This window comes from Echeneis naucrates, chromosome 1, assembly GCF_900963305.1.
Source record: "Echeneis naucrates chromosome 1, fEcheNa1.1, whole genome shotgun sequence".
NCBI classification, from domain to species: Eukaryota; Metazoa; Chordata; class Actinopteri; order Carangiformes; family Echeneidae; genus Echeneis; species Echeneis naucrates.
In genome coordinates this window covers 24,240,996-24,268,410 of record NC_042511.1, presented here as the reverse complement: position 1 = coordinate 24,268,410, position 27,415 = coordinate 24,240,996, and the positions used below count along the sequence as shown (strand labels likewise).

Genomic DNA, 27,415 nt, shown 5'->3' with positions numbered 1-27,415 from the left:
CCATGTATGTGACCACTGTAGACACGTGACCAATGATGCTGCATGCCTATGAGAATGTTCATGCTCGTCCTCTGTGATGTGGGCCTTTGGCAGTCTGGCCTGTAATGATGAGTCGTAAGGGCAAATAAATATTCTCTTTCAAAGAAATAACTATCTACGTAAGTATTTAGATAGGTTCCAGAATAGGCTGCTGCATTGCCACAAAAAGGGAGCCCGTTTCAGCTCTTACCATCAGAAAGTTTTGTGAAGACACAGTCGCTTTGTACAATAAGTGGAAAGCTATTTTAACAGTGAATCATGTGTAGACATTTTAGCAGCCTTGCTCTAAGGAGGGAAATGCCTGCTGATAGGTACGATCACCATAGCCAATCCTGAAATACGGCATCTTAACGATTTAAGACAGCTTGGCATGAAATTCAATACAGACACTCAAGATTCACCGATTATGTGCTTACTCTTCAAGCTTGCAGCACGCACAAAAGCAACACATATGGAAATATTGCTGATGGGCAGCTGGTCCCACATAAGTTGATTAAACATGTGCTTGCACAATGTTTCTAATGGATCTAATGGGTTTCCCTGTGGTCATGCAGGATGGTCTGATTGGCAGTAGGGGGGACTACTTTTTTAAATTATAGGCCTATGTCCTCACGATGTAATAAGTGGATAGCCTGATTTCTGTTCTATCTGCCTTTGCAATTCGATCATTAGCCATATCCACATGGAAGCTACTGTGACTGAAAAGATCTGCATTTCGTTACACTGCACTCAGCATAACCACAGAGCATATCATGTGATCTGTCTCCAAAGACTCTTGTTGAACTTGGATCCTTCCCCTTTGAGTATGGCTGTGTCCCTGGAGAGCCAAACAGACAGCAGTGCACCATTTCCCAGCAAGGCCCCCAAGAAAAGACTATTGAGAGCCTCACGTCACATCTGGATGACCCAGAGGTCAGAGGCCAGGGTTGCAGAGGTAGTTGGAGGGGGCTTCATTCCAGTTTTCTCTTTTGCTTGGAGCGTCCTTGTTAATGTTTTGCTGTTTTTGTGCAGCTGATTCTTCTTACAAAGAATTGTCTTGATAAAATCTAGTCACAGCTCGAGCTTTAGTGAGATAAGCACCATTTGTTTGAATGGCAGTCTGCGCAATGGGAAAGGAAAAGGGAAGAAGCTTAAAGCCAAAATCTGCTGATAATTTTTTGTCCTAAATGGTCTTGGTAACATCAAGTGCCAATGTGTCTGACTTTGGCTTTTCTTTCCAATAGGTGCATCTGAAAAATGACTATATTTGGAAATGAATTGCTGGCCTTTGGTCTCTTAAATTCTGTGGTCTCCTTTTTAAAACAAAGATATCAGATTTAGGGCACTTTCCATGTTTTTCTCATTGTTATAGAATATTTTCTCAGTGGTCATATTGTAAAAATGCATTCCTAAAGCACCGTTGAAAAGATATCTAGCCCTGTATTTTATTTCATCAGGGCCAATGTGTTTGCTTAAGAATGCTTGTACAGTTACAAAATGACAAACTGTTTTAAAAGAAAGCATGCCTCAGATAACTACCTAAACATAAGCGCAAACTGTCTTGGCCCACAGCCAGAAGTCTTTCGAAGCCGCCTGTCGGTTACTAATCAAAACCAACTGTCGGGAGTGTTGCCCAGTTCAGCGGAATAGCAAGCTGAGGACAAAGTACACAGTGAGAGAGGAAAAAAAAAAAAAGAGAGGGACACAAGTTTTGAAAGAAGACTCCAGAAGAAATTTCTGAAGCGGCAGAGAGAAGTACATTGGAAGTGGGTGTGGGGAATAAATATGTATAGTGTCTTGGGAGAGCTGTGAGACGGGGGACGGGGCTCCTGGGATGTGACTCAGACTCGCTGTCAAAATCAACGGGGAGGAGACCCGATGAGAAAAGGGATAGAACGGAGGAGAGAGGGGTGGAGTGGGGAAAAGAAAACCCAGCCCCTCTTACACCACCCCGACTCCTTGGCATTCAGCGTCAGCAAAAATCCCTAATGTGATCAAGATGGAAGTTGTCTCTGGACTTTTCACTGTTCCCCGGCTTTCTGCCTGCCTTTGGCGGATTCACTGCCTGTCCAACAGTGTTACAGCGAAGATACTGACTACAGTCCAGGAAATTGCTTGCAGCAACTTAGACTGAGGACTGTTTACCAAATAAAACGTATGTCAAGTCACTCAAAAAGAGATGGATACATGTTACCCAAACGTGGGTGGATTGCTTTCGGCGGATGAATGAGAAACCAGCTGGCGAAACATCTTTGGACAACTGTACTCATAACAGAACCTTGATCTTCTATTTGTTGGATTGTCACCTGGTATTTCATGACTAATACACATATGTTGGATTATTGATGAAAAATACGGTGCCAGCACTCAAGAATCTGCAAGAAGTAAATGTTTGTATTCCAAATGAATTATCTGAAATGTATTCAGGTGTCCTTTTTGCTGTTGGTTCAAGGGAAAGTTGAAGGAGCGAATACATTTGGACTTTCTATGTGACCTCTCCGACCAAACTAATAGCCAGGTACAGAGGCATTGCAGAAGGTGCTGATGGTGCTGAAGGTGCTGATGACCATAGTTCTACCTCTGAAGAAGCAAAGGTGAAAACGTACCTATTTCATGCCTCTGAACTGTGTGATTTGTTTGAAAAGTGTGTTTTTCCTGTGATCGATCCCACACTGTTCTGTTGCAAGGAGCTGGCTCTTCAGGGACACTGACTAAGACTGCTTTCTTTTAGTGACATCATTTGTGAGCATGGAATTCAGTTCAGAATTACAGTTAACCAACGCTGGCAATTTTTTTTTTTTTTTTTTTTACTTAAGTTAAATAAGTTTCGGTGTGTATTGGACGATTGCAGCGTAATTTGACAAACTGGTTTGGTTGCAGTTCAATATATACATATAGATGTTAAAACGTAAACAACACGTCTACATTTATCTTGAGGGCTATCTTGGTGTTTTAGAGTTGAGGCTGCAATGTTTTGCTTTGCTTCTTGACATTTCTGCATCCACATCAACATGAGTTTTCAGTGTTGCTTCTCTAATGTGAAGTCCAGGACGGGTCAGCATGAAAATATCAGCTTTCTCCTGTTAGATTAGCATAACAGGGGTTCCTGTCATTTTATACTCACCCAGCTGGGTTTATGCTTTCCACGGAACTGTGAATGCACCTTTTGAACTTCCACTCGCTTCTCCTAGCCTTTTACTTTATTTGCCACGCTGTCATCTGCACTTTCTTAATGTTAACTTATAACTTAGAGTCACTGAATGTTGCTTATCCTTATATTTCTCTTCTCGATTACAGCAGATCTGGTTCTTCATTTTTGTCCGGTGTGAAAAGCAGCTCTATGGGATAGCACTGGCTGTCCACCATGCCAGTTGCCATACGGAAAAGAAGTTGGGAAGAGCATGTGACTCACCCTTCAGGATTACAGTACAGTTATGATGATTTAGATCTGGTCTGTTGTCATGGAGTTGATGGCGAAGGGCCTTGGATGGGAGCAGGAGTTTCCAAACAGGGTCGACGGACTAGGTGTGCCTCTATGCCAGAGGGCTGCCATCAATTGCCTGCAGAAGACCTGCAGACATCCAAAATCACGACATCTGTTGGAAATGACATTACAGAATCAGAACAGTCGAAGCTGAAGAAAAACAATGAAAACGTTCCACCGGATTTTCAGAAAGACTCCGTTCAGGGCCCTTATGAGTCGGTGGATGTTGACAGTCTCCAAAGGGTCTCTGAATCACAGCCTCTCCAAGCCACAAACGTGGGGAACCCTAGCAGCCATCAAAACATGAAACCCATTGACGTTAAAGGTGAAGTTGGCACAGAGAGGAGCCACAGCCACAGCATTTGTAATGACGATAATGTCTTTACAAAGCCACATATCTTTCATGAAGAGCAACAATGCATCTCTATCTCTGCAAACAATGGGCTTCCACTGTCTGAATCTGCTGGTGACCAGCCTGGCAAACCTCCAAAGCCTCAGGACACAAAGGAGAGCCATACAGAGGGTTACAGCAGACCTCCTGAAATCTCTGAGGCCACACTAAATCAGTCCCCGGCTGTAGAACTGGAACCCCAAACTGACCTCCCAGATGTTGAGGAAGGTATGATTTGTGCCTCTGAGCATGATGGTGCACATGAAAATCTACTCGATGATGTGCGCCACACTGTGACAAGTGACGTGATGGAGGCTGAAGAAGTAATGTCGCCAGCTGAGAAGTCTTTGGGACTAGCTGTGACTTTTGGGCTAGAAGCAAAAAGGGACCAAGGCGTAAGTGAAAGCTGCAGCGCACATTCTGCTGACAAGTTGGATAGATTAAATGGCCGAGAAACTCAAAATGAAAATACAGGACTAAAACATCACTTAAGAGAAAAAGAATGGGGAGAGCAAGAGCATCATGACTACATTGGGGAATTGGATCAGCCTCACGGTTGTGAAATATTACGCCAGACTTTGTTGGAACAGCCTCATAGTGAAATAATGGGGATGAGTGGGCCTCGTGGAGAAGAAGGTGCAAAAGCAGGAAGCGGTGTGAAAACAGAAGATGCCAGGAATGGGCCAATCACATCACCCGATATTTGTTTCAAAGGTCAGTGCTGCTCTATAGAAGCTAACAGTAATGTGTCACCTGAACAAGCAGATACTGGATGTTCAGTAAAATACCCCACGCAGACAAATAACAGTCAGTGTGTAGACCAGTGTGTGGACTCAAAAGAAGACATGGGTGACCGCTCCGTGTCCAAAGAGTTGGTTGTTTGTGAGGAAAGTAGTTCAAAGCTGGACACTATCCTAGAAGTTGGCTACACAGAGCCAAATGACACCTCGGTACCGGATCCTCAAAAGAACACTGCTTTGAATGTCACCCAAAATTCAGATGTTCAGTCTTCCCATATGGATATAAAACAAGATGTTTCCGAGCTGCACAGCAAAAACCTGCCATCGTCCTGTGCAGAGGTCAAACATGAGCTCTCATCAGAGAGAATCCATGGCAACCAAGCCTCTGGTCGTTACTTCAGTGAGTCACCTGGCTCTGAGGTGGCAGATGGTCAGAGGGACGACCACAGACCGGGATCGACACTCTGTCGAATGGAGAAAACAGATGAAGCCGCGCACACAGTCACTTACAGCGACGTACAATCTGCCAGTCCGCTTTTAGATGGATTGAATGAGCCTGGAGAAGTGAAAGAGGACAATGTGGTCAAAGTGCGCATGAGAAAGGTAAGGCTGAGTACAATGTAGAAGGGATGCAGTGTCATTTTGGCAGTGTTTGTGTGATTGGTTTTCTATTATCGTCTATGTAGTTCAATTTAGATTCTATCTTAAAATGAAGTAAAACAAGACATAAACAGCCTACAAATAATTTTTGTCCCACACTCTGGCAAACGTCTAGGAAAACAATGACATCACTCTCACATGCTCAGATCTGTGTGTGTGTGTGTGGGGGGGGGGGGGTCTGTGAACTGTTTTACTCTTTCTCAACCGCTCATTGCAAAACAAGGTCCTATAAGGGCATGAGGACTATGAATGCAGGAGCGTTGGAGGCTCGAGTGAGGAAAGGCTGAGCTTTCTCCTATATGTTGCACTGTTTACACACAGCTGGCCAGTGAGCTTGTTGGGCACAGCACATTACCAAAAGAACCTAATAAGCAGCTCATTAATTTGAGACATGGTACTGCAGAAAAGCAAAGGCCGGTGGACTGCTGCTGAATTTATTCACATTTAGTTGTTTCAGCGTTAGTTCTCTTAGAATGAAAACAAGAAATCTATTATTTATGCTGCAGCATGCATTAAGCAGGCATGTCATTAAGACAAATACCACATTGTGGAAAGTTTCCTTGTGATAGCTCTTGTAAACACTGACTCTTGTACTGTTCAATATGAAAAGCCTATCCTTCGGTCGTTTTCAGAGTAGTAACTTTGTAAAGGCTTGGTGTCCAGTTATAGGAAGAAATTGCTTAACATTGTCAATTTGGCATTGAAAATTGTTTTTTATAAAACATTTAACAAATGCTTTATCAAGAGAGTAGTCATTAACAGTTATGAGGTAATTTATGTTAAATTATTTCGCAGTATTTATCAACAATTACAAATTGCCCCAAAAGACAGATTTCATATTAACCGTTTATTAACTTTTAATAATCATTAGACCGACTAAATGGATATCTGCATGAGATGTTCTAGTTGTTGACAAATATGCTCATAACCATTTATATCTGCTAACAACAACTGTTAATGTAATTGAATGTTAATTGAGTTATTATACTGAGTATACAGATGTATACTGATTATAAATGTTAAATGTGGGAGTTAAAGTAAAGTTTTCCATAAGTTGTTTTATGAAGTGCAGAACAGGAACATTGAAATAATCCTAACAACTACCTCAGAAATGCCTGGCTATGAATCCTGTGATATTATATCACGAACTGTGTGCTGATCTGGGTGCTGATTCAAACTAGCACACAATTGTAAAAGACAACAATTTTTTTTTTTTATGTTGACTCGAAAGCCTGAGGTGAGTGAGAAATATACATAACTATTCAAACTATTTGCATGATGCAATATACAATGTCACTCTGGTCATGCGAGGTTCTTGAGTTGTATGATCCGAGAGTATTTAATCTATTATCATTATTATATGCTTGCATAGAGGCTGCGGAGGTCTTCTTATTCATGACCAATGATGATGTCACCCATATCAGCTGCCAAAAATGAGAGAGCACAGTCCAACCAATGTGGAGACGTGGAAAAACTAGTGCTGCATTTTATTAACACTGGATCCAATTAAAGTTTTAGGGTGACTTTAAAACTTTGGATTAACTGCTCAAAAGAAAACTTGGCTCCTGGAATTCAAAAAGAGGCTTTAAACCTTGCAAGTAGAAGGCAAAAAGGCAGTCCATCGACCAAATGGGTTTACTTACATTCTGTATGAACCCTGTTTATCAAGAAAATGTCTTTACAGAGGAGTAAGGAAACCCAAGGAACGGAACATACAATATTTCACGTAAGAAAAAGCTCCAGAATATCCAGAATAATAACTGATGTTGGTATGCGTTGTCAATGGCAGCATGAGTTTGGATTTGTCCATCGTACTAACAAATCACAATGGTCCGAGTGAACAGTGTTGTTGTTATTTCAGTTTTAGTTTGTAAAATGAACCCATCTCCTTTGCATAGCGGTTTGAGATTATTCTGATACTGAGCTTTGTTACATGCCTTATCCTGACCTCAGGACCAAACTGGCTCAACAGCCATTAATCTAACAGTAGACAACTTGACAGCACCATCTCAGTGTCACTGTGTCACTGTTTCAGTGCTCTTTCTTCTTCTATTTCTATTTGTTAAAAAATAAATGAATAAGAAATTAATATTGGCTATTATTTATGAATGGTCTATCTCCCCTGTAGAAAATCAGCAATGTTTTAGCACCTAATTGTCTGCATGCTAATCATAGTACAGCAGAGAAAGAAAGCCCAGTTTAATAGACAGGTTTGAGAAACGAGTGTGAGGGGGGGTTTGAAAAAGAGAGAAAGCAAAGGGGAAGGAGGGGTCTAAGAGTTCAAACAGTGTGGGAACTGTCTCCCATCTCAAAAAACAGGAAGCGCAGAGGAATGTAACAGAAACCTCAAAAGATGGGAAAGGGAGAAAAGAAACCTTCTGAGAACACCCAAACCACCAGAATGGCCCCAGAAAAACATTTGCCTCCACTAGTCTCCTGACATTGCTGTGCACTTGTTTTTACTCTGCCGTTTTGTGGTTGTTTTTGCCATCTCGAGCCAGATGCTTTTGTTCATTCAGCGAGGCCTCGTAAAGATGTCATTGTTTTACCACGACACAATGTTTCATTGTGAAACTGTGCCAAAGAGACAGAATGTAATAACGCACGCTGCTGCTAAATAGGAACGCCAATAAAGGCATCAATATGAGACACATTTCCAGAACACACACTGTCTATGTGCGTTCTCAGCAGACCCGATACGAGCTGCTTTGGACAGGCTAATTGGGGTCTAACTGGAAAATAAATGTAAGCTTATGTCACAAGATGTTAGTGCAGATGCAGCTGGGAGGCAGTCACAGGCTGAGTCTGTGGCCTGTTTATCATGTTGCAGATTTTATCTGGGACTCACAAGCCTGTCAACGGCGCACACATTAGCATTAGTCACAGCTCGGCTCATATGAATGCTGTCATCTGCACACACCAACTGTAACCTTAACTGGAGCAGGATCGAGCCACATCAGCCACTTTGCAGGACCTTTCTGTGATGTGATCTCTTTAATATGTCACATTTTGGGACAGATGCAGCATATGAAAACGCATGAGCCAGGTGGGCCATGTAATTCTTTGGGGGTTCCTTTCTGGGAAGAAGCTCACAAAGAGCCACACCCCAAACCAGGATAAAAGATATCCAGGAGGAAATTAAAACTCTTTGTTCCTAACTTGTGAAAATAGTTTTTATATGTTAAAGCTAAAATTAAAAAAGAGACTGACGGGTCAACAGAGCGCAGGGTGGCATGTGGGTTGTGATGGTGGGCTCGAGGGTTTCTCATTGAAGTTGTTTTACTTTGGTTACACCACCTGAGGTCAGTATGAGACTTGTTATCACAGTGTTTTGCTGGATATTTTAACAGTACAAATTAGAGGACTAATTGGAAAACATAAAAATTTGAAGTCATATTCCTGAAAGATTAATCAGGGCTGTGATGAAAGTTGCTGTTTAGGGTTTTTATCTATAATAATTTGTCCTGCTATAATTCTGTGGTCAATGCAATGAAACTATTTACCAAAAATGTTATTCTGTATTCAGCGTGAACATGCTCGACTGGACTCAATGGTTTTGCTGCTAATGAAGCTGGATCAGTTGGACCAAGAAATTGAGAATGCCCTCAGTGCCACTTCCTCCATGGACAGCAACCCCACCCAGCATCGACGACAACACCTGGTACAGACTTGCAACTAATTTCTCCTGCTAATTAGAAATCTACCTGACTTTTAGCTGCATCTCATAGATTCAGATGGACATGTCTGTATTTGTTTGTTCTTTTGTTTCCCTCGCCTTCTCCTGACCACTAGGGGGCATTATTAATTTGTTCACTTTATTCAGGCAAAAGATGCGAGTTTATCAGCACAGCACAGAATTTACCAAGATAAGAAAATACACTCTAATATAAAGTAACAGGTTTCTGCCCTTTTCCCAACAAAACAACATTTCTATCAGCTGTGAATATCTTACATCTTTGTCTTTCCAATGTGCAGGAGTTGGATTTAGGATCTGTACCAGCAGCAACACAAAACTCAACACATCTTCAAGGTTCTGCCACATCCGCCACAGGACCTGCTTTTGCCCTTGGAGCAAAACCTAAGAGTGGGGTAAGTCAGGAGCTATGAGCTATCTATTTACATTTGTAAGTATATTGTGATCGTGTTATGTGTATGTGTTTGACACATACACAGATATACGCACCAAATTCGTCACTATATCATGATGGTTTCTGTTTTTTTTTTTTTTTCTTGTGTCCATGATATAACAATGAAAAAAAGATGCTTTGGCTTTTAAATGTGCATAGCACTACTGTTCGGCAGATTCTATGCATTATAGTATATAGTCTCATGTGATGTATTAAACCGAGGGCGTAAGAGAGGGCGTACACAGCCAGATGCTTATAGTGAATTTCCCTATTGTAGGAATGTCTCCCAGCACTTAGGGCTTAGCCAAGCAGACGTTAAACCTCTATAATTAGCTGGTTCCAAACATCTAGACCCCCTTGCCCCAACAAAAGGGTCAGAAAGGGGGTCTAAGAGGTGAAAAGCCAGGGCAAGGGGGAGGGAGAGGGGGCACGTTTCAAGTGAGACATGCGTCTTCAAACCCTTTGCATGCTCACTTAATGACTTTGTCAGCCTTTGCTCTGCCATTGTCTGTCGTGTAAAGGCAAAGTGAACGAGGCTGCTGGCCAATTCAAGGGAACTTTTATCCGTAACTGCTTTTACATATATAAATACCTGAAATGAAGAGGTTCTCCGACAAGATGCTTCTGTCTCTACAAGAACTGCAACCTGTGGAAACAACAGAATTCCCTGACAAAAAGGACATCCCACATTCCTTAATTATCTCTCCAATCCTTCCTGACGTTGCTTTGTCTTCTGGGACATCGCAGCTTTCCTGTCCAAAATAAGTATCTTTCTTGAATAATTTAAAATGCACCAATCAGTACTATATCTGGAGTCAACTGTTCCCACAGTCTCCATTCCTGCAGTAACCCAAGGTAACTCACTAAGCTTAGGTAAACACTGCTTTCACTGCACCTAATAGGAGGCTTTTTACAGTGGATGTCCCTGAGGGGTGATTGATTGAGGCCAAACACATGATGACTTCATGAAGGGGATTCTCAGTGGTTAATAGTTGTAAGGGTCTGCTGAGTCCTTTCAGACTTAAAATTTTGTGACTGCCACCTAATCTTTTTAGGTAGACAATGCAAATCCTTTAGATGATGTAAACACAAGGCAGATGTGAGGAGGAAGAAACAGGGCTGAGTTCATGTCTGAAATTCAAACATCACAGTAGTTTTTTGCGTGACAGTAAATTGATATCAAGAACACAGCAAGCATAAGATTATGGATTATTCAAGCACGTGATTTTTATCAAATGTTAATTTCTTTTAAAGTCAAGTTTGAAATAAAAGCAGTGTTTTACCATAAAATGTACCTAGGACGTGAATGTGAAGCTGTTGATGCCGCTGATATCAATTAAATCCCAGAGGATAATGTGGCCTAAACCTTGTCCTTTCTCCCAGTACTTTCCATTACAGAAACTATTGGGGGACTCTTTTTTTTTTTTTTTTACTGAACGACAAGGCAAGAGAGTCAGTGTTCACCCCACCAGAACGTCAGAAATCCTCTGCAGAGATGAGAGAGCCTGCTAGAGGAATTTCCATCTCAGCAGATCTGCGTGAATGTGATCTTTGCTGTACAGCTGCTAGACAAGAGAAAAACTGAACCCTTTGGTATTAGAAATTTGGGCTAGCAAAGATCTTCGAAACTTACCCAAAAATACTTGAAGGCACAATTAAATGTTGCAAATGCTTACAATGGTTATTAAGAGACCGAATACATTTGCACTGTTGAGATTTCTTGGACGCTGACAAAGATTTCTAAACGCATGTTTCGCTCAGTTATTAGAGATTTTTTTTCCATCAATCAACACTCAATAGTCCATATCTCCAAATCTCTATTTAAAATGACACAAGCATATTGTTTTAGAAAGTCAAGAGAAAAGAAATTACTCTGATCTCTTGTCTTGTGGATGATTACAAAGGACTTGTGTGTGTGAATATTTTAGTTATTTTGTTAATCAGTAAAGTTTGTAGAACGGCTGTGATCTGTTATGCCTTTATGGTTGTGCGTTTGCATTCCTGGGTTACGCAAGATGTTTCTGTTATTACTGTCCAACTGACAGCTCTTGGTATTTAGTGTCACACTTTGGTGTGATTGTTCCATGCATGCACTCATGCTGTCTTTTATGTAACCAGTAATGAGAAGGTATTCGCTGGAAATGTACTGTATCATTTGCACATATGTACATATTTGTACATAAGACATTTGGTTAAAGTGAATAGATTGTTGGCTCCCTCCTAATTTAGCTGGTAGCTATTGTTAGCCTGCAGCAGGTGGTTGTTATTCTTGCATCGAATGTGGGGCTAATGTCTGCCGGATGTTTTGCCACAGCAGGTGTTTTTTTCTTGTGCTGGGCCTGCTATTCTTTGCTCACAATGTTTTTGTAGCCAGGTACTTGCTTAGTGTGGCAGGTGTATCACAATGTTTTTTGTCTTGCATTGTTGTGTTGCAACAGGTGAATTTTATTTGCTTTATTAACTTAGATAATTATTGTATCTACTGATTTTGCTGTTTAATATATTTAGTGCTAAGACTCACAATTATATTTGCTATCAACTTTTCTGCAATTTTTTTTTGGATAAAGACAATATTAAAGCAATTAAAATCAAAATCAGTTTAATACAAAATAGATAGTGATACATTTAGTTGGTCAGGTAATTAATGTATCAAGTAATTGTCTGTAACTGGAGTCTTCAGTCTTTAATCACACCTTATTAGTTTAATCTGTAGTAACAAACCAAAGTTATGCATGGTGCGACAGCCATTTGTTATGTGATTCCATTTTTAGAGCTCTGTGACTGTGGAGGATAAGCCAAGGCACAGAGGCGGGTGGAGGCTGCTGACCCCTGACCACCTTCCTCTGAATGTTACAGTCGGAAACAACATATCAGTCACCTTCAGAGATACGCGTTCCCACCAACAAGACATATACTGAGAATCCACCGAAGAATTCAGCTTCAGCAGAATGAGGCACACAGCATGGCTGTCTGTTAAATTTAGCATGGGGGCGCTTTTACATATCATGCTTAAGGTGACAAAGAGGGTGCTGCCCTGTACCAGCCCTCATCATCTCAGGCTTGGGTAAACATGCCATAACGTGGCAACCTTTAACCCTTTGTGTGGATCTGTAGTCTGTCTCCACAGCAACAGTGCTCCAAACACAACTTCTGTTACCTCCTGTGGTGGTTGCTGCTGTGAAAGTGTTAAGTTTCTATTTCTGGATTCCAGGTTGTAGGGGTTTTGTTATGTTTTTTTTTTTTTTTTTTTTGGGGGGGGGGGGGGGGCAGTGATTGATGAGGAGATATTTTTATTTCAAAAAAATTGGGAAGCTTGTAATCCCTGTCACTCAGTTATAGATGTACATGGCTCTTTATCTGTCTGAGCTTTAGAGGACAATAGAAGTGCTGTGGTTTGCGTGCTTAGGTCACTTGCAGATCGCTGCTCTGTCCTTCCTCTCTGTTCCGGTTTGGCAGCCCCACAGTCAACATCCTTTATCCAAACCACACCTTCTGAATAACCTGCATAAAGGTTGCACAAAACTTGGATAAAATATTAAGTGTTTTGTTATTTTCGCTGCCTTTTATTTAATTTTGCATTTGCAGCAGGCAACATTGTGCTTGCCCGCATGCCTTCTACATATTTGTCTTGACTATAGTAAGCAGTTGTGAGTCAGTGAGCTCTGAAACCAACCGCCATTCAGTCGGACAAGAGGTGCCAGCAGTGGGTCTGGTCACAGCCACTACTGGCCATTTTGTGAGTGTGTTGTTGTCCTCAAGGTCACTTCTCTGCTGAGCACAGCTGTAACACGGAGACCAACACAGACCTGCTGTGATTTAAAAAAAAAAAGAAAAATGTCTTGTGTTTGGAACAGGATGTGGAAAATGAACCTCTCCTCAACCCCCACAAGGAAATCTTGTTTTTCCTGTCAATTCAAGGCTATAGCTTTGCATAAAGCACTCCAAGAACAGGAGAGAGAAGCATATGTTGAATTAAAATTTCTCTTTTTTTGCTGTTGGCAGATAACTAGCAGAAAACAAAATGATACCAGAGCACAAAGCAAAAACCCACCAAAAAGCCAAAATGTACTCGAAATGGCCACTGTGTTAATGTGACTTGTTGTACTGAATATTTTACCATGATTCATTGATTTGTGCTGTGATGCATGTAGTTCTTTCACAAATCAAGCACGTGTCACATAAATCTAAAAGTTTACACCCTGTGCTAAATGGCAGCTTTCTCTGTGTTTGTTTTCATTACACTTTTCTGCGTCATGCCACCTAAATCACATTAACTGGTGAGATTTATTGACTCCATATGGCTGAATCACACTTCATCATCCAGCTCAAACACATCTCTCCACAGTGTTTGTTGCTTACAAGTTTAAGTTGGTAGTCTTACAGGCACGCACAAAGTCAATGAAGTGAAATGCACATCTGTTATGTAAAGGAGACAGTAAAGAGGTCACGGAATAGTTGCAGGATGATGGCACTTGTTGATGCTAAATCTTGGGGATGACTGGCAAATGCAGGCATCTGTAAACACCCCTGCAGCCCACTGATAATGAAAAGCCATAAATCACAGAACGAGCAAACAAACTCAATGCACTGAGAAACACACACACATGCCCATACATCTCGACTATATGTTCACAGATGCTGAAACATGTACACAGGAATGCATTCCAAAACTGGGTCCAATTTAGGCAACACGTATTCAGGCTTGTGGCTCATGGTTTTAATTGGAGCAATCAGCTTGAGCATGTTTTTTCTGCTCAAGCTGGATGAAAATGTCCAACATGACTTCAGCCAAGATGCACTTGACAGCCCTGTCCAACTGTCAGTTTTATTGTTTTATTGTGGCCTTTTAAAACTGTGAACGTGCATGACGTGCGTTTACTGTAAAGTTACCAGCATTCAAAGCTCTGCTGACCAGGTTTAGACAAACGCATTACCTTTAGAGAAGATAGTTCAGATTATGCATTCCTCACCAAATGTTACAAAACTATGAAACCGCAAGATCTCGCCCACTGTTCTTTCTGGTAAGTCAGTAAGCTGTGTGTCTACCACAGGTCCACTGTGAGGTAATCACAGTTTTCTACAGAGGTCAGTCTAATCCCTTTGTGTTTTTAACCCACTCTCTGCTTTCTCCAAAAAAAAATGTCAGTGTCTAATCCACAGGCAAGTAATGTTGATGTAGTCAGGATCATGTAGCTTATCCAAATTCAACCTGGTGAGCGGGAAAAGGTGACACATTTTGCCTCTTGATCAGTCTGATAAATGAATCATAGAGTAAATTGAACAAAATTATCCCAGAGGTTTTTGTCATTTCTTTCTGAATGTGTTACTTGTAGTAACTTGCCAACATAATAAAGACAAGACAAATCAACTGTTTTTGTCACAATAATGTTTACTCTTGAATGTGTTGGTGAGTTTGGGTAAGACACAGGAACAGAATATTTTAAGAATATTTTCCACTTTAGAGTAGTTTTTCTTCTTTTCACACACTTTATTAGCGCCTGCTCCTTCAAAGGGCAGATGTAATTTTTTTCCAACACCAGAGACTCATGTTTCTTTTATCTTCTTTATGCACTTTAATGTTGTATACAAAAATCATGGGTTTTCTTTCTTTAGTGAATCAGTTTGTTTAGACTTTTTCACTTACCAACAGAAAAATCCCATTAAAACTCTGTCATTGTTATTGTTAGAAGAACTGGAGAATTTGTCTGAATTATACAGTGATATTTCCTATATTTGTAATTGTAATTGTTGATTGTGTTTTGTATGATCAATTAAAATTGAAGCATCTGCAGTGATTTATAAATTGAAACACAAACTATGAAGGTATGAAGCATTACTTGGTACACTGGAACCAAACAAAGTCTAAAAACAAACCACCTTTGTTTTCTTTAGAACAATTTTCTGGATTGAAGTTAAAATATCAGTATAAAATATCAGGATTGTTCACCTGTGATACTGACAAATGTAAATTTGGTGACGGGTCAGTTGTTGGGACGAAGAGTTTTCCGGTCAAACAAGTGAAGGGTTACCGTCTCATCCGTTGATGGATTCCAAAGACCAATCAACTGTTGACAGTTTATGCTTCAAGGCCCCAACACTAAATCCCCCAGACTCTGGCTGAAACCAGAAGCCTGATGCAGTGGTGAATGTGTATGTACAGAATACAGAACATGTCTCATGGCTGAAGGCTGAATGAATCTTCAGTTAATGGTAATTGTGTGTGTGTGTGTGTGTGCGTACATACATACACTGGGTGTTTGGCAAAATCATTAACTTCCTCCCATAACTGAAGACTGAAAGTTCACCCATTCACATGGACTGTTGCAGTGCAATACAAGATGTCAGTGCATGTTAGTGAGACGTTTGTTAGGATGTCACCAAATTTCACAGAGTGCTGTTTTCTTTTCAAAGAGCTGTTAAATCTAACATCTGGATGCTAATATACCTCCTCAGCAGGAAATGTTCCAATGCATCATTACACTAAGTCATCGCATCACTTCCTGTTGATACACTCCAACAGTGTCATATGGAAACTATTAAAATGTGGGAGGGAAACTATGAGAGGTAGCGGGGCTTACACTGAAGGAGAAAGTTTAAATGAAATTGTTTCCCACATTTCTCTGCACACATGCACCCAGGGGCTGACAGAGCATGGAGAAAAAATTCCTTTACAAGTGCCAGGCACATTAATGCCAGTCAGAAAAGAGAAATAAGCTCCAGATAACATCTCCAAAAGCCCTGGACAGGCATATGTCTGCACTTACGAAAACTCTCTCACACACACACTATATTCTCTCTATCACACGTAACTACCTTATGCATTCAGTGCTGGAGCCGCCAGCTTACATGACCATAAGCCATCTGCACCAATTTAGCCATTTGTGTTAAGTGGTGGAGAAAAGGTTTGGGTTAGCCTGAGCCCCCTAATCCTTGGCCAGCACAGACCATGGGTGGTCACACACACATACTGCAGCTGCAGTGCAGGGAGGGGGGCTGGGGTTAAGAGAGTGACAGTGGGGCTGAGAGAGGAGAGGCAGACTGCTCAGGTTTGTTGTGCAAATGCTACATGCTGCCAGCTTGCTTAACATCTCTAACTCAGTCACATAGAAAGGCAAGTGTGTGTAGTCACACACAAGCCAGATCATCACTGAAAAAAACATATTTGTTTGCAAAGGCTGGATTTTGGTTGGCTTTTTTTTTTACTGCCCATAATTATCCTTCTCTGTTATCTCTTATTAAACGCTCCAACTTTTCTTTGCTTCTTCTTTGACTAAACAATTCCTCATTGAAACTGGTCAGTGAGCAGCAAACCCCAAACCTTTCAGTCTGAATAACGTAAAAGTTAAATCTTGCTCAAACTTTCAGAAAAGTTTAAATTCTAGTGGATCTCCACATTTCCTAAGATGAAAAAACATAAATTTCACCGTCACTGAAAAAAAAAAATGACATTGTGGACTGAATAATTTTTCTCATTCCTATATGTGTAAAAAACTGGTACTGCAATTGGATATGTGTCTAAAATTAAAAAAAACACCCACCCTTTGTCGTCATCTTCACAAATATTGTAGGTTAAAATCAAGCATAAGATTCAATCAGCTTAAATATTCTCACCCAGAAAAAAATACTATTTCTGAAACAACAGCTTCTTCTCTTGGTAACAATAAAATCCTCAGTAAAACTGAAATGATTTATGGAGAAAGTTTCTTTACTAGATGTCTTGCTTATAGCAGCGATAATAATGACCCTGCAGTGGTTAATCATGCAGGCACACGTGCTTGTAAGCCACTACGCACATGTGTAAAGCAAACACATACCATACCCCCTGTGCCCCCACACAAACTACTTCCAGTAAATTAGTGGCAGTAAATGAGGCAGCTGACGCTTGTGTGCTCTGCAGGCTACAGCTCTCTGGTGGACACCTGACACAGCATGTACAACCCCACACTGGGACAACCTGCACCGTGGCATGCCAGCGGGAACACAGACAAACATAGAAAAAAATATGTGACTGTGGTGCAATGAAAACACTGGTACTTACCGGTACCAATTCATTCAGTCTTGTTAAGGCTCTTTGGTTCCACACTCACATTCATTCAACTGCAATTGCTATTATGAAGGAAAGCAGAGCATTGTGTAAAGGTGAGATTTATACTGTGTGTAACTGACTTCATGGGTCATTGACAGGAACCCGTGGTGTCGTGTTTACACAATAGGAAGGGCGCACATGGTGAACTGAAATGTCTTGTTAATGCTCAGCAGACCTCCCATACTGTTTCCATCATCCAAGGCCATTTTCTCAATGAGTAAATAAAGACCTTTATTTTAAAATTAGCATGGATGTCATTCAGTGTAAAGTAAAAAGAAATTGTTTGGCGGAAATCCACACATGAATAGAACAGTGATACCTAAATGTATCATGCTGTGTGATGCTATTTTTAACAATCAGCGCACAGCTGAATAATAAGAGTGGCGTTTTTCAACAATCTTCTTCTTCAATTTCTCATTGACACTCAGCCTGAAATCTTTAGATTCCAACTGAATATGTAGATCTTTTAAATTGAATCCCAGATTGGATTGATTGATTCTGTCGAGTGACTGGGATGAAAATGACACCATTGGTCAGCTGAGTACCAAGTGACTGCTGGTTGTTATTAACAAATGTTACTCAGGAGGAGTAAACAGTGCATTTGTTGGAAAACTATCTTCTCTGTTTAAATACACTGAGCTGTTGAGTATTTATGGCAGCAGGTCTGTGTCAACAACACATGAATAAAAAAATTATGGTGCGTGTATTGTAATGCAGGAATATAAATACAAAAGCTCAGGAACATTCTTATTTTTTGTCCGTTGCTATGTGTTGAAAACATGAACACTGAAGACTGCAACATCTTAAGTTAAAAAGTGATCGGAAAAAAGTCTCTCAACATCCTCAGTGAGGGTTAGCTAATATTACACGAGTACAACAGCTGAATATAAATCTGTCCCTAATTTCACCTCACTGCTGTAATTCTGTTTTTGCTTGTGATTTAGTAACAGTGGAGTCTTTGGCTGTGGTGGTTCCCTGGTGTCTTCTTGAGTCATTTATTTTGCAATAAATTGTAAAGTTATTTGTCCACAGAGAGAATCGTGCCCACAAAGTGTTTAAAACGTGAGCCATGAATTGATAAATGCTGGTTCTGCCTGCACATTATGCACAACCACAGCTACAACCACAAATATAAGTTCCTTTGCTTTTACAGCGTACACACATGCATACAAAACAAGCTTACCAAATGTGTCTCAAGAATTTGCATTTTTAGATAAAGTGTTTATGAGATGACTGCTCAACCACTGGCTGCAAAAAAAAAGACAGATTAGGACGAAGACAACATCTTATCCAGCATTAATCATCCAACACTTAGCCCAAAAACAAAGTTACCTATAAAAGCAGCCATTGTATTCTCTCTCCAGACCAGACGGTGTCACACCTGTGGTGGTTTATCATAAAATGTAAGCGCTCTCTTGATAGACCCAAGGTCGCATTTTTCCCTACAATGATCCTTTCTGTTTCCTTCTCATGTTTGGACACGCTCTACAGTGTGAATGTGGAAAAAATGGATAAGAATGAAAGTCATGCCCTTATCTCAAATTCTCTCCTGCTTATCACCCACAGAAAATGAATTGGAGGAGAAAAAGCTGCAGAACCTAATCAGATCTGTTAAGTCTAGTTTATGGTCACAGCAGATAATTCAGGGAAATAAAGAAATTCCACAGCAGCATATTTATAAGACCAGTGGGAATAATGGCCAAACTTCACAATGTCAAGACTTATTCAAAGTATTCAGAGCAGACTTACTGGCTGGGTAAAAATGATATTAGTCATAGATCATGATTAGTACCAGAAACATAAGCAAACCCAATGAAGATCTGTGAGGTAATATACTGAACATTGGCATGTGAGCAAGTTTCCCAAACTGATGAGAGGATAAGGGAGAAGCTCAGAGTGAGGGAGAAATGTTAAGAAGTTTAAACAAAAGGAAGAGAGAAATGACATTTTTGGATGCATTAAGGAAATATTGCTCAGAGCGTGCAGGGGGAAGGGGTTGAACAGTTTCAGAGTCCCTTCCTCTGGATCTTTGGATTAGAGGAAGGCTGCTTTTCACTATTTCTGCAACCTTATGAAAGTGATGATCCAAAATTGGCACGCGCTTCACAACCAGACCGGTCAGCTGTGCTGCTGTGACAGTGGAGCCAGACATACTGCTTCAAAGGTCTATGTAGGCAGATTTCGTTTCCTTTGGATGGAGCCAGGCTAGCTGTTTCCCTCTTTTTCTTGTCTTTGTGCTAAAATAAAACAACGGGCTCCTGATGTCTCTTTATATTTACCATCCACACATAAAATGATATAGATTTTTTTTTCCACTAACTGTTGATTGACAAAAAAGCAAACATAAATGTTAAACTATTCTCTTAAGATCATGTCCAGAGGGGTTTTTGTTAGTTGCTGCCAGCAGCCAGTCGGTTTTAAAAAGGTCCAAGTAACAGCAGATCACAGCCAGTTTTTTTTTTTTTTTTTTTTAAATAAGAGAAAAACTATGTAGACAAAGTGTAGAAGTTGTATGGCGGAGGTGCCTTTTCCTCGCTCTGTCAGAATTGTTTCATGAGAGTGTGGATTAAAACAGGTCAGGGGGTGTGGAGGTCAGCCAAGGAACCTGTGGGTTAAAAGTCAGAGCCTCTGCATTCCAACTGACTGCTGCTGACACACACACACACACGCTCACACAGGACCTGCTCTATTTTTACCAGAAAATCTGTGTTGATGCTGTAGTGTTATTGAAAACACACACCGTAACCAAAGAAGGAAATATTGCATGGTCAGAATGATGAGCACCTACTGTGGCTACAAAATGTGTTTTAATTTAGTCAGTAATGTCTCTCCAGACTACCGTCGTCAGGGCTGAATCAACAATGATTCAGAGGAGAATGATGCGATATTCGTTCAGAAGTCTCTGGTGGGATTGATATCTGTTGTGGTCATTTATTAAGACGTGTGCACATAAGAAAACTATGCATGTGAAATTTTGACAACTGCATTCCTATTGTGTGTGTGCGTGTGTGCGTGCGCGCTTGTCTCAATAGGTTTACCCTTGCTACAGCTGTACACTTTTTTGCTGTTTAAAACCATTGTCCTGAACAGACCATGATGATATTTTTGATCATCAGCACCAACACATCTTTGTATACAGTGACATACATGGATTATTGCAGTAACAGTCTGAACTGAGGCAAGAAGATTCAGGAATGTGAAAGTTGGCAAACTGATTCAAGCCTTTATGAGATTGAATATCTGCATCACAACGAAGCTGTCTCAATCATAACCTTTTTTCCTTTCTCTTTCCCAGAGGACCGCTGGCATTCTTGAGAAAGAAAGAGCTGGTAAGTCTTTACTCCTTTCTCCATTCTTATGTGCTTACTTCCCTCACAGATTATGGCTTGCCTGAAGTGATAGCAGTCAAAATTTGCCTGCAGTTGAAATTGTCTCATCTGGAACCATGCAAAGAGGTTCTGTGATACAACGTGTGATTGATGGACTTGTCCAATATTTACTACATGGGGCAAGACAGGATGGAGGGGAAGGGCAGTTGAGGGAAGGACCGGCTCATGATTCTGTGAGACACTGGATGCCATTCCAGATAAGATCCTAGACTCATCAACTGAGGCATCAAGTCTGTTGCCTTTCTGAGATAAGCTCCAGACTGCATGTCGAGTCTGATGGGGGGGAAAAAAGCTTGTGATGTGTATTTATACCTTTTTTCACAGTTCTTTGCTTTATCACATTTGCTGGCTGTCAATTTGTGTGTTTAGTTCAAATTTAACAGCGTCCTTACACTTATGCTCACACATGCATTCTTGTGACAAGCTTGATCAGTATTAATTCAGGAATAGGATGCATGACACATAGCCCCCTCTCTGTAGACCTGCTATGTCATTGCTCTGCAATGCTTTGTGTCATCTACTTGGCACACTATTCTGAATTGATCTCAGGAACAAACTCAATCAGTAGTGACTGCGCCTCCATTCTGCCTCTGACCAGCAGTCTGCCGGTAATGCTCAGGGTCATCAGGAAACTATGGATGGACAGACCTACTTTCAGACAGCTGGCAGGGGAGCAGTGTTCATTAAACACCCCCCTGTGTTATCAGTCCGCTAGTAAACAATACAAGAGAGGTGGTTCAACATGGGGATGCGGCTTTCATATTCGCCCCCCACTGTCTCAAAGCCTGCTGGGAGTCCTTGCTAACTCGCACTCTGTCTCTCTCTCTAATTACCACCACTTTCAGAGAAGCTTTCATGGGAAATTTGTAGAAACGTTTGTGTGTGTGTGTGTGTGTGTGTGTGTGTATCAGCACTACCTTTTGTCAAAGGCCCATTCCAAACACTTAAAACGTGCAAAGCTGGAATTCAAAGATCTCAAGTATTGTTAGTTATCTTTATTCTTTTAAATCAGTCTGACTTACATTAAGCGAGTTATGTAACCCCCAACTCTGGGTTTGTGTGATGGAACCCAGAACCCCAGAGGAGGGTGGAGGGACTGGATGGAGCACAAAGCCCAGTGTTCATTGTGACACTTCAAAGCCCCCTCTGTATCTCTACCATTTAAGCCCCTGGGAATGACACATTTGTGGCAGTGTTACATCATATGCCATGCCCCAAAGGCTCCTACTGCACTCCAATGAAAGACGGCTCATTCACGGTTAATTTTACTATCTCTGTGACAACGGAGGAACACCAGTGATCAACTTGAAGGCCCCATAGCCTGCACTCTGTAATAGCACAGTTGATGGGTTTCCCGGCAGCACTGGGTGCGACTGAATGACCGTTCAGTGTCACGACTTTCTCGTTGACAAAGACTAAGTGTCCACATGCAGAGATACAACTGGCAACCTGTATTTTAGAGGTTCTGTAACGGGGCTGTAACGGGGCTGTTACAGCATTAGCTTTGGCAGCACAGCGTGAACGCACTTGAATGCAACTGCATCATGTATTAACTTTTCTGATTGGCTTTGGCCCACAACATGATGCATAGGCACATGTGCTGTTATGTAGTTGTAGTAGGACATAATATACTGCTTACAAGCATTTTCTACAGAGTTGTACACAGTTAATAATACGTCCAGGGAGAAATCCTTCTGTTGTATACACTTCTGAAATATACCTTCCTCATATGACTGATTGGATTGGTAAGTATGGTTAGAAATCACATATATTGCCCCAGCCTTGTGTCTCCCATCAAGTGCATTTTGAAAAAGATCAGCGCAGATGTTTGTGCACCAATAAGAAGTTAATAGATAATAGTGGAGTATAACTGTAAAGTTCCATTAACCTTCAAGTTACAAAGCAGTTATTGTAGTGAAATCTCTCTAAGTCATTGCATAATCAGAATTAACTAAACTGGAATAAAGGTGTAAACTATACATTTTTTGTGTTTCAAAGCAGTTATTGGCAAAAGCAAAAGTTGTTCTTTGTAGTGCTTGAAATAACCTTTGAGCATCACATATTTATCCAAGTTAACTTTGCAACTAGAAAGTGGTTTTCCTCAAATAACCAGCTGTTAAATGAAGTGACTGAAAAAGATGTCAGATGAACTGATTTGAATGTTTGCACGTTGTAAGCATTGTCTCTAGCCTGTGGGCACACGTATTTCATGACTGATGCATTGGCGGATTTCAGATTTCTTAAAATAGAACATCTCATCAACATTACAGCATGTGGCACTAGTTTTGGTTTTGTCCAAGCTACAGCAAAAATCTCTCTCTCTCCCAGCCCATTGATGCTAGGCCTTGTCAACACAGCCCTTCAGATATTCCTCGTTCTAAGAATGGTCTATGGTCTTTTTTTCTCTCTCTCTCGATTATAGCTGAGGTTCGAGGCACCATGCTGTGACTCCCTGGTCTAAATATAAACCAGTAGGAATATATAAACAGAACACAATGGTGGGCATCCAACTCATAACGGGGCTAAAGTCTGACCTTTTGCCTGGAAGGTCAAAGCACCTCAGTTGTAGTTGGAGAAAACGGATGAAAAAGGAAGTGGTGGAGCGCCCTGATTTGAGGTGCTTTATGGGAGGAGCATTCTGATATTAGGGAGTTGGTCATCATTTCTGTTAGTCTGGCTGTCTTCTTTTTGTTTCATTTAGATTGTTATCACTTCTGGTCACTCTTCTTCCAGTGACAAAATCCTTTTACTGGAATTTGAAGGTAATTTTTAAAGCCATTGTGTTTCTTCCAACATGATTCCCAAAATTGCACTCGACCTGACCTCTGGTATGTGGGAATGCCAGCATTAATCATCATCATTGTCAAAACCCGTCCGCCAGTGCTTTTTTTTTTCTCTTAAACACAAAACAAATCTGAGAAATCAGAGGAATTTGTTTTTTTCACACTGTATGTACAGAAATATACAAAAATTACTTCCTTTGCTCTTTCCAGGATGTATTCTATTCTATCCATTTTTAATAAACAAATTTTATTAGTTTCATCTGTTGTGACATTGTTTTTTTAGACAGATACTACAAACAGAGCGAGACTTGTTTTTCTGCCCTACTTTCAGTCTAATGTGAGGGCTAAGCTCTTAGTGTGTGTGTGTGTGTGTGTGTGTGTGTGAGAGAGACCTAAAATGTTGAATTATTCCTTTATTTAAAACTGAGCACAAATGGTGTCTGTTTGTCTCTGGATCTTGTGACTGTGCCTTTGGAAGCACAACAACGCCGCCAGTCCTGAGAATTTCCACAAATTTCCACACCAATTTCATTTGATTTTAGAGAATGTCACATGGAAACATTCAACAACTGTGATCCGCCGTCGTCCTCGTTTGTGAACTGTGCTGCCTTCCTCTTGTTTACTCGTTGACGCTGGATGCTTTCAGGACATTTTTTTCCCCAGAGAAGAGAAGTGTTTTTTGACAGATGTATTGAAGCACCTTCAACCTTGGGCCAAGTCAATAATCACTCATGACTTTTGTTTTTCTGCTAAATGTCCTTTCTCTTTGATTGAATCTGCCTTATTCGACCATTTTTCTCTTTTGCTGCCTCTTCATAAACAGTCCATAAGTAGTTGTGTTTGTGTAAGGTCACATTCCACACTTCCTGTGTGGAGACTGCTACTATAATTTACTTGAGCTTATCTCACTCATCCCCTTCAATAGTGAATATATCTTAAAATGTAAGCCAGTGCAAGAAAATCATTTTACTTTCATATTTTATATAATTTGTATATATAGAGATATGACATGCTATAGTATGTTTTCTTTATGTGGGCTAGTCTACATTTAGGCCCCTTCTTCAAAAATGTCTTGTTAAATTGTAGTTTAATTAACCATAACAACATCTTATATCGGCTCTCATTTTCTTACGCTTCAGTTCAGAAAGCTCTCCATTCCTTTTCTTTCTTTGAGAATTCATATCCCTAGTTATGGTACTTTGAACAGGAAGCCGCCGTAAGAAGGCAAACTTATAACAGGAAGCTTGTGAGCTTGTGAACTCGCAGTCTCTATAAAAGTCTGTATGTCGCTGACAGATGCCCATTACCATTATATCATACTCTTTTATTCTCAGTTTTACATCAATGCTCAATTTTGTTTCTGTTTATTATCATCCACTTTTCATTATTGTTATGAAAATAATAGGCCGTCTCCATTTTCTTTTGTGTATGGAACCTAGTCAATGAATAATTGGATGGGTGGTGATAAACTAGGGGTTTTGATAATTCTATGACAGCTGTCTACATGAGACAATTATCCACACAATATAAAAAAGGCTGGTGTTTTTAGGCCCAATGCAGATGTTTTTTCTTACATGTGTACATGACACAGGATCACAGTGATGATTCAAGTGTGGTTAGGCAACAAAAACACAAAGTGAAAGGTAGAGAATAAGGTCACTGTAAAAAAATCCTGACCTCCAGGATGTTATGTATGTCAATGTCACACTCCGGCTTCCATGGTGTGATATTGTACCTTGCTACATGAAGCATGTGACGTACGTGCTGTTTTGAGAAGTGGCAGTCAATAGTGGCAAAAGTTTCCAATATGAACACAGTCCCAGTCTGGGGATGAAGGCTCAGGATAAGACTTTTTTAATAAGGCTTTTTTCCCAAGGGGATCAATCCTGCCACAAGGATATTATTTTGCTCTATTTTGCCACAAATGCCTTTTGTCAAAGTAAATCATAGTCTCCAAATGAGAAAGAAGAGTGCAGTGATCAGTTAAACAACTGTGGGTCCCTCCCTCATTCACAATTGTGAACAATTTTCACTGTTGTTTATCATTGTCCCAAAGCTATGCTACATTTGAAATGACCCATGAAGAACTTTGATCCATAACCAATGGACTGTAAATCTCCCTGTGTTGATGGGTTGAGATGCACACACTGTCCCCAGGCTAATGAATCAGTCTCTCCCTGTGTCTGGGTGTCGTGCATGGAGGAGACTGAGATATCAACTGTTTGGACATACTATATATTTTGTGTATAATTTAAGTTGTCCAGTTATCTGAGATCTTGCCGCAAGCATAATTTTCTCCCTTGTATTGTATTTGTATGGTGGCAGAAGCACACACAAGGTGGGAAGGCGTCAAATTGTGAGAGTTATCTGAAAGTAGGGCAGACAGTAGGGGTGAGAGAGTGTATGTTTGATGGCAGGATAAGACCTCCAGCAGATGGTCACATCAAAGGGACTTGCACCCAATTATAGTCCCATTTTTACGCGCCCACAGATACACGTTTCAGCATACCGACACATTTTTGGCCCTGCTGTAAAGAATAGAGTATAGTGCATTGTTTTTCACGGGCACTTTGATGATAGACTCACACTGACTCTTTCTATAAACTATTTGAAGTTCTCCCAGAAACAACCCCACCCTAACTTTTCACCTCTCCGGTCTCCATTTCTGGGTCAGTATGTTGGCAGGTAGCCTCCTGCCTCGCTTCTGCAGAATTAGACATATGTACACACTGCTGGCATGCTGTACTCTACACTGCTTGACAGAGGAGGCACTTGGCAACACTTTCCTTCCTGAGGTCTGAGAGCGCCATTGTTTTCCTTCGTCCAGCCCTCACGCCTCCCCCCTCAGGATATTTTCCCCCATATCCAGGTTACAGTCTGTGCATTGCCCCCCTATCACAGGTATACCAGAGAAGCAGACAGGGAAAGTACACTGATATGTTGCTGTGATATGAGTACTGACCTAGATGGTTTGCATTTGTGGATCAAATGTATGAAAATGATCATTAGTTAAATGAGTCTTGTGAATTGAGCAGGTAGGTAAAGGAGAGTAGTTAAAAAGGTGATAAATTTATAGGATGTGTGTTTTTCTGCAACTTTTCTAATCCTTATTCACTGCATTGTTAAAGAGGTCATCAACAATCAGCGAAGCACAGGCTAAAGGTTGCAGAATGTAAAGACATGCTAATCCAGCCTTATCGGTCTCAGCAAACGTTGGTAGACTATAAAGTCAGTTGGCCGTGATGAACACAATGCTATCAGCAGACTGCAATAAGCCAATGCTCGGTGCGTTACCTTGACTTGTTGGAGCAATCAGCACGATTGACTGATTTTCTCAAGTTCGAGTTACCAGAACAGCCCATACTGCGACAGATACAGTCACCTACTCAGGTAGTGAGTAACTTAACCTTTACACAAATAAATGTACACTTCCGCTGGAATAGACACCGGAGGACATATACAATTAACATTTAATCACTTTCTTAACACAAGATGACAACTGTGTTTGTGTTTTTAGCGTATTTATGCATTCGGCACATTGGCATTGATCTGCCTGATGTTAACAGCATTCATTCTACTGCTACAGTAGCTCCAGTAGCTCCACCAACTGCTGAGGGAAATAGCAGGCTCTTTGTCTGCATAACACTATATCCAAGTCTATGTTCATTCATCTGCTAGTTGCTAACTTGTGTCTGACTGCTGTCTGGCACTGTCCAATGGGTTTAGCCCGTGTTGCT

General features: G+C 40.8%; 1 protein-coding gene across 1 annotated transcript in view; it reads left to right on the top strand.

Moving 5' to 3' along the window:
• The first annotated feature begins 1,976 nt into the window (after nt 1–1,976).
• Nucleotides 1,977–27,415, top strand: part of dlc1 (DLC1 Rho GTPase activating protein) — a 68,066-nt gene continuing 42,627 nt past the window's right edge. The window contains exons 1-5 of the mRNA XM_029498243.1: nt 1,977–2,612; nt 3,316–5,236; nt 8,820–8,954; nt 9,269–9,382; nt 20,802–20,835. Of these exons, the coding sequence (XP_029354103.1) occupies nt 3,383–5,236; nt 8,820–8,954; nt 9,269–9,382; nt 20,802–20,835 (2,137 nt within the window). The 5' untranslated portion in view covers nt 1,977–2,612; nt 3,316–3,382. The remainder of the gene's footprint in view (nt 2,613–3,315; nt 5,237–8,819; nt 8,955–9,268; nt 9,383–20,801; nt 20,836–27,415) is intronic.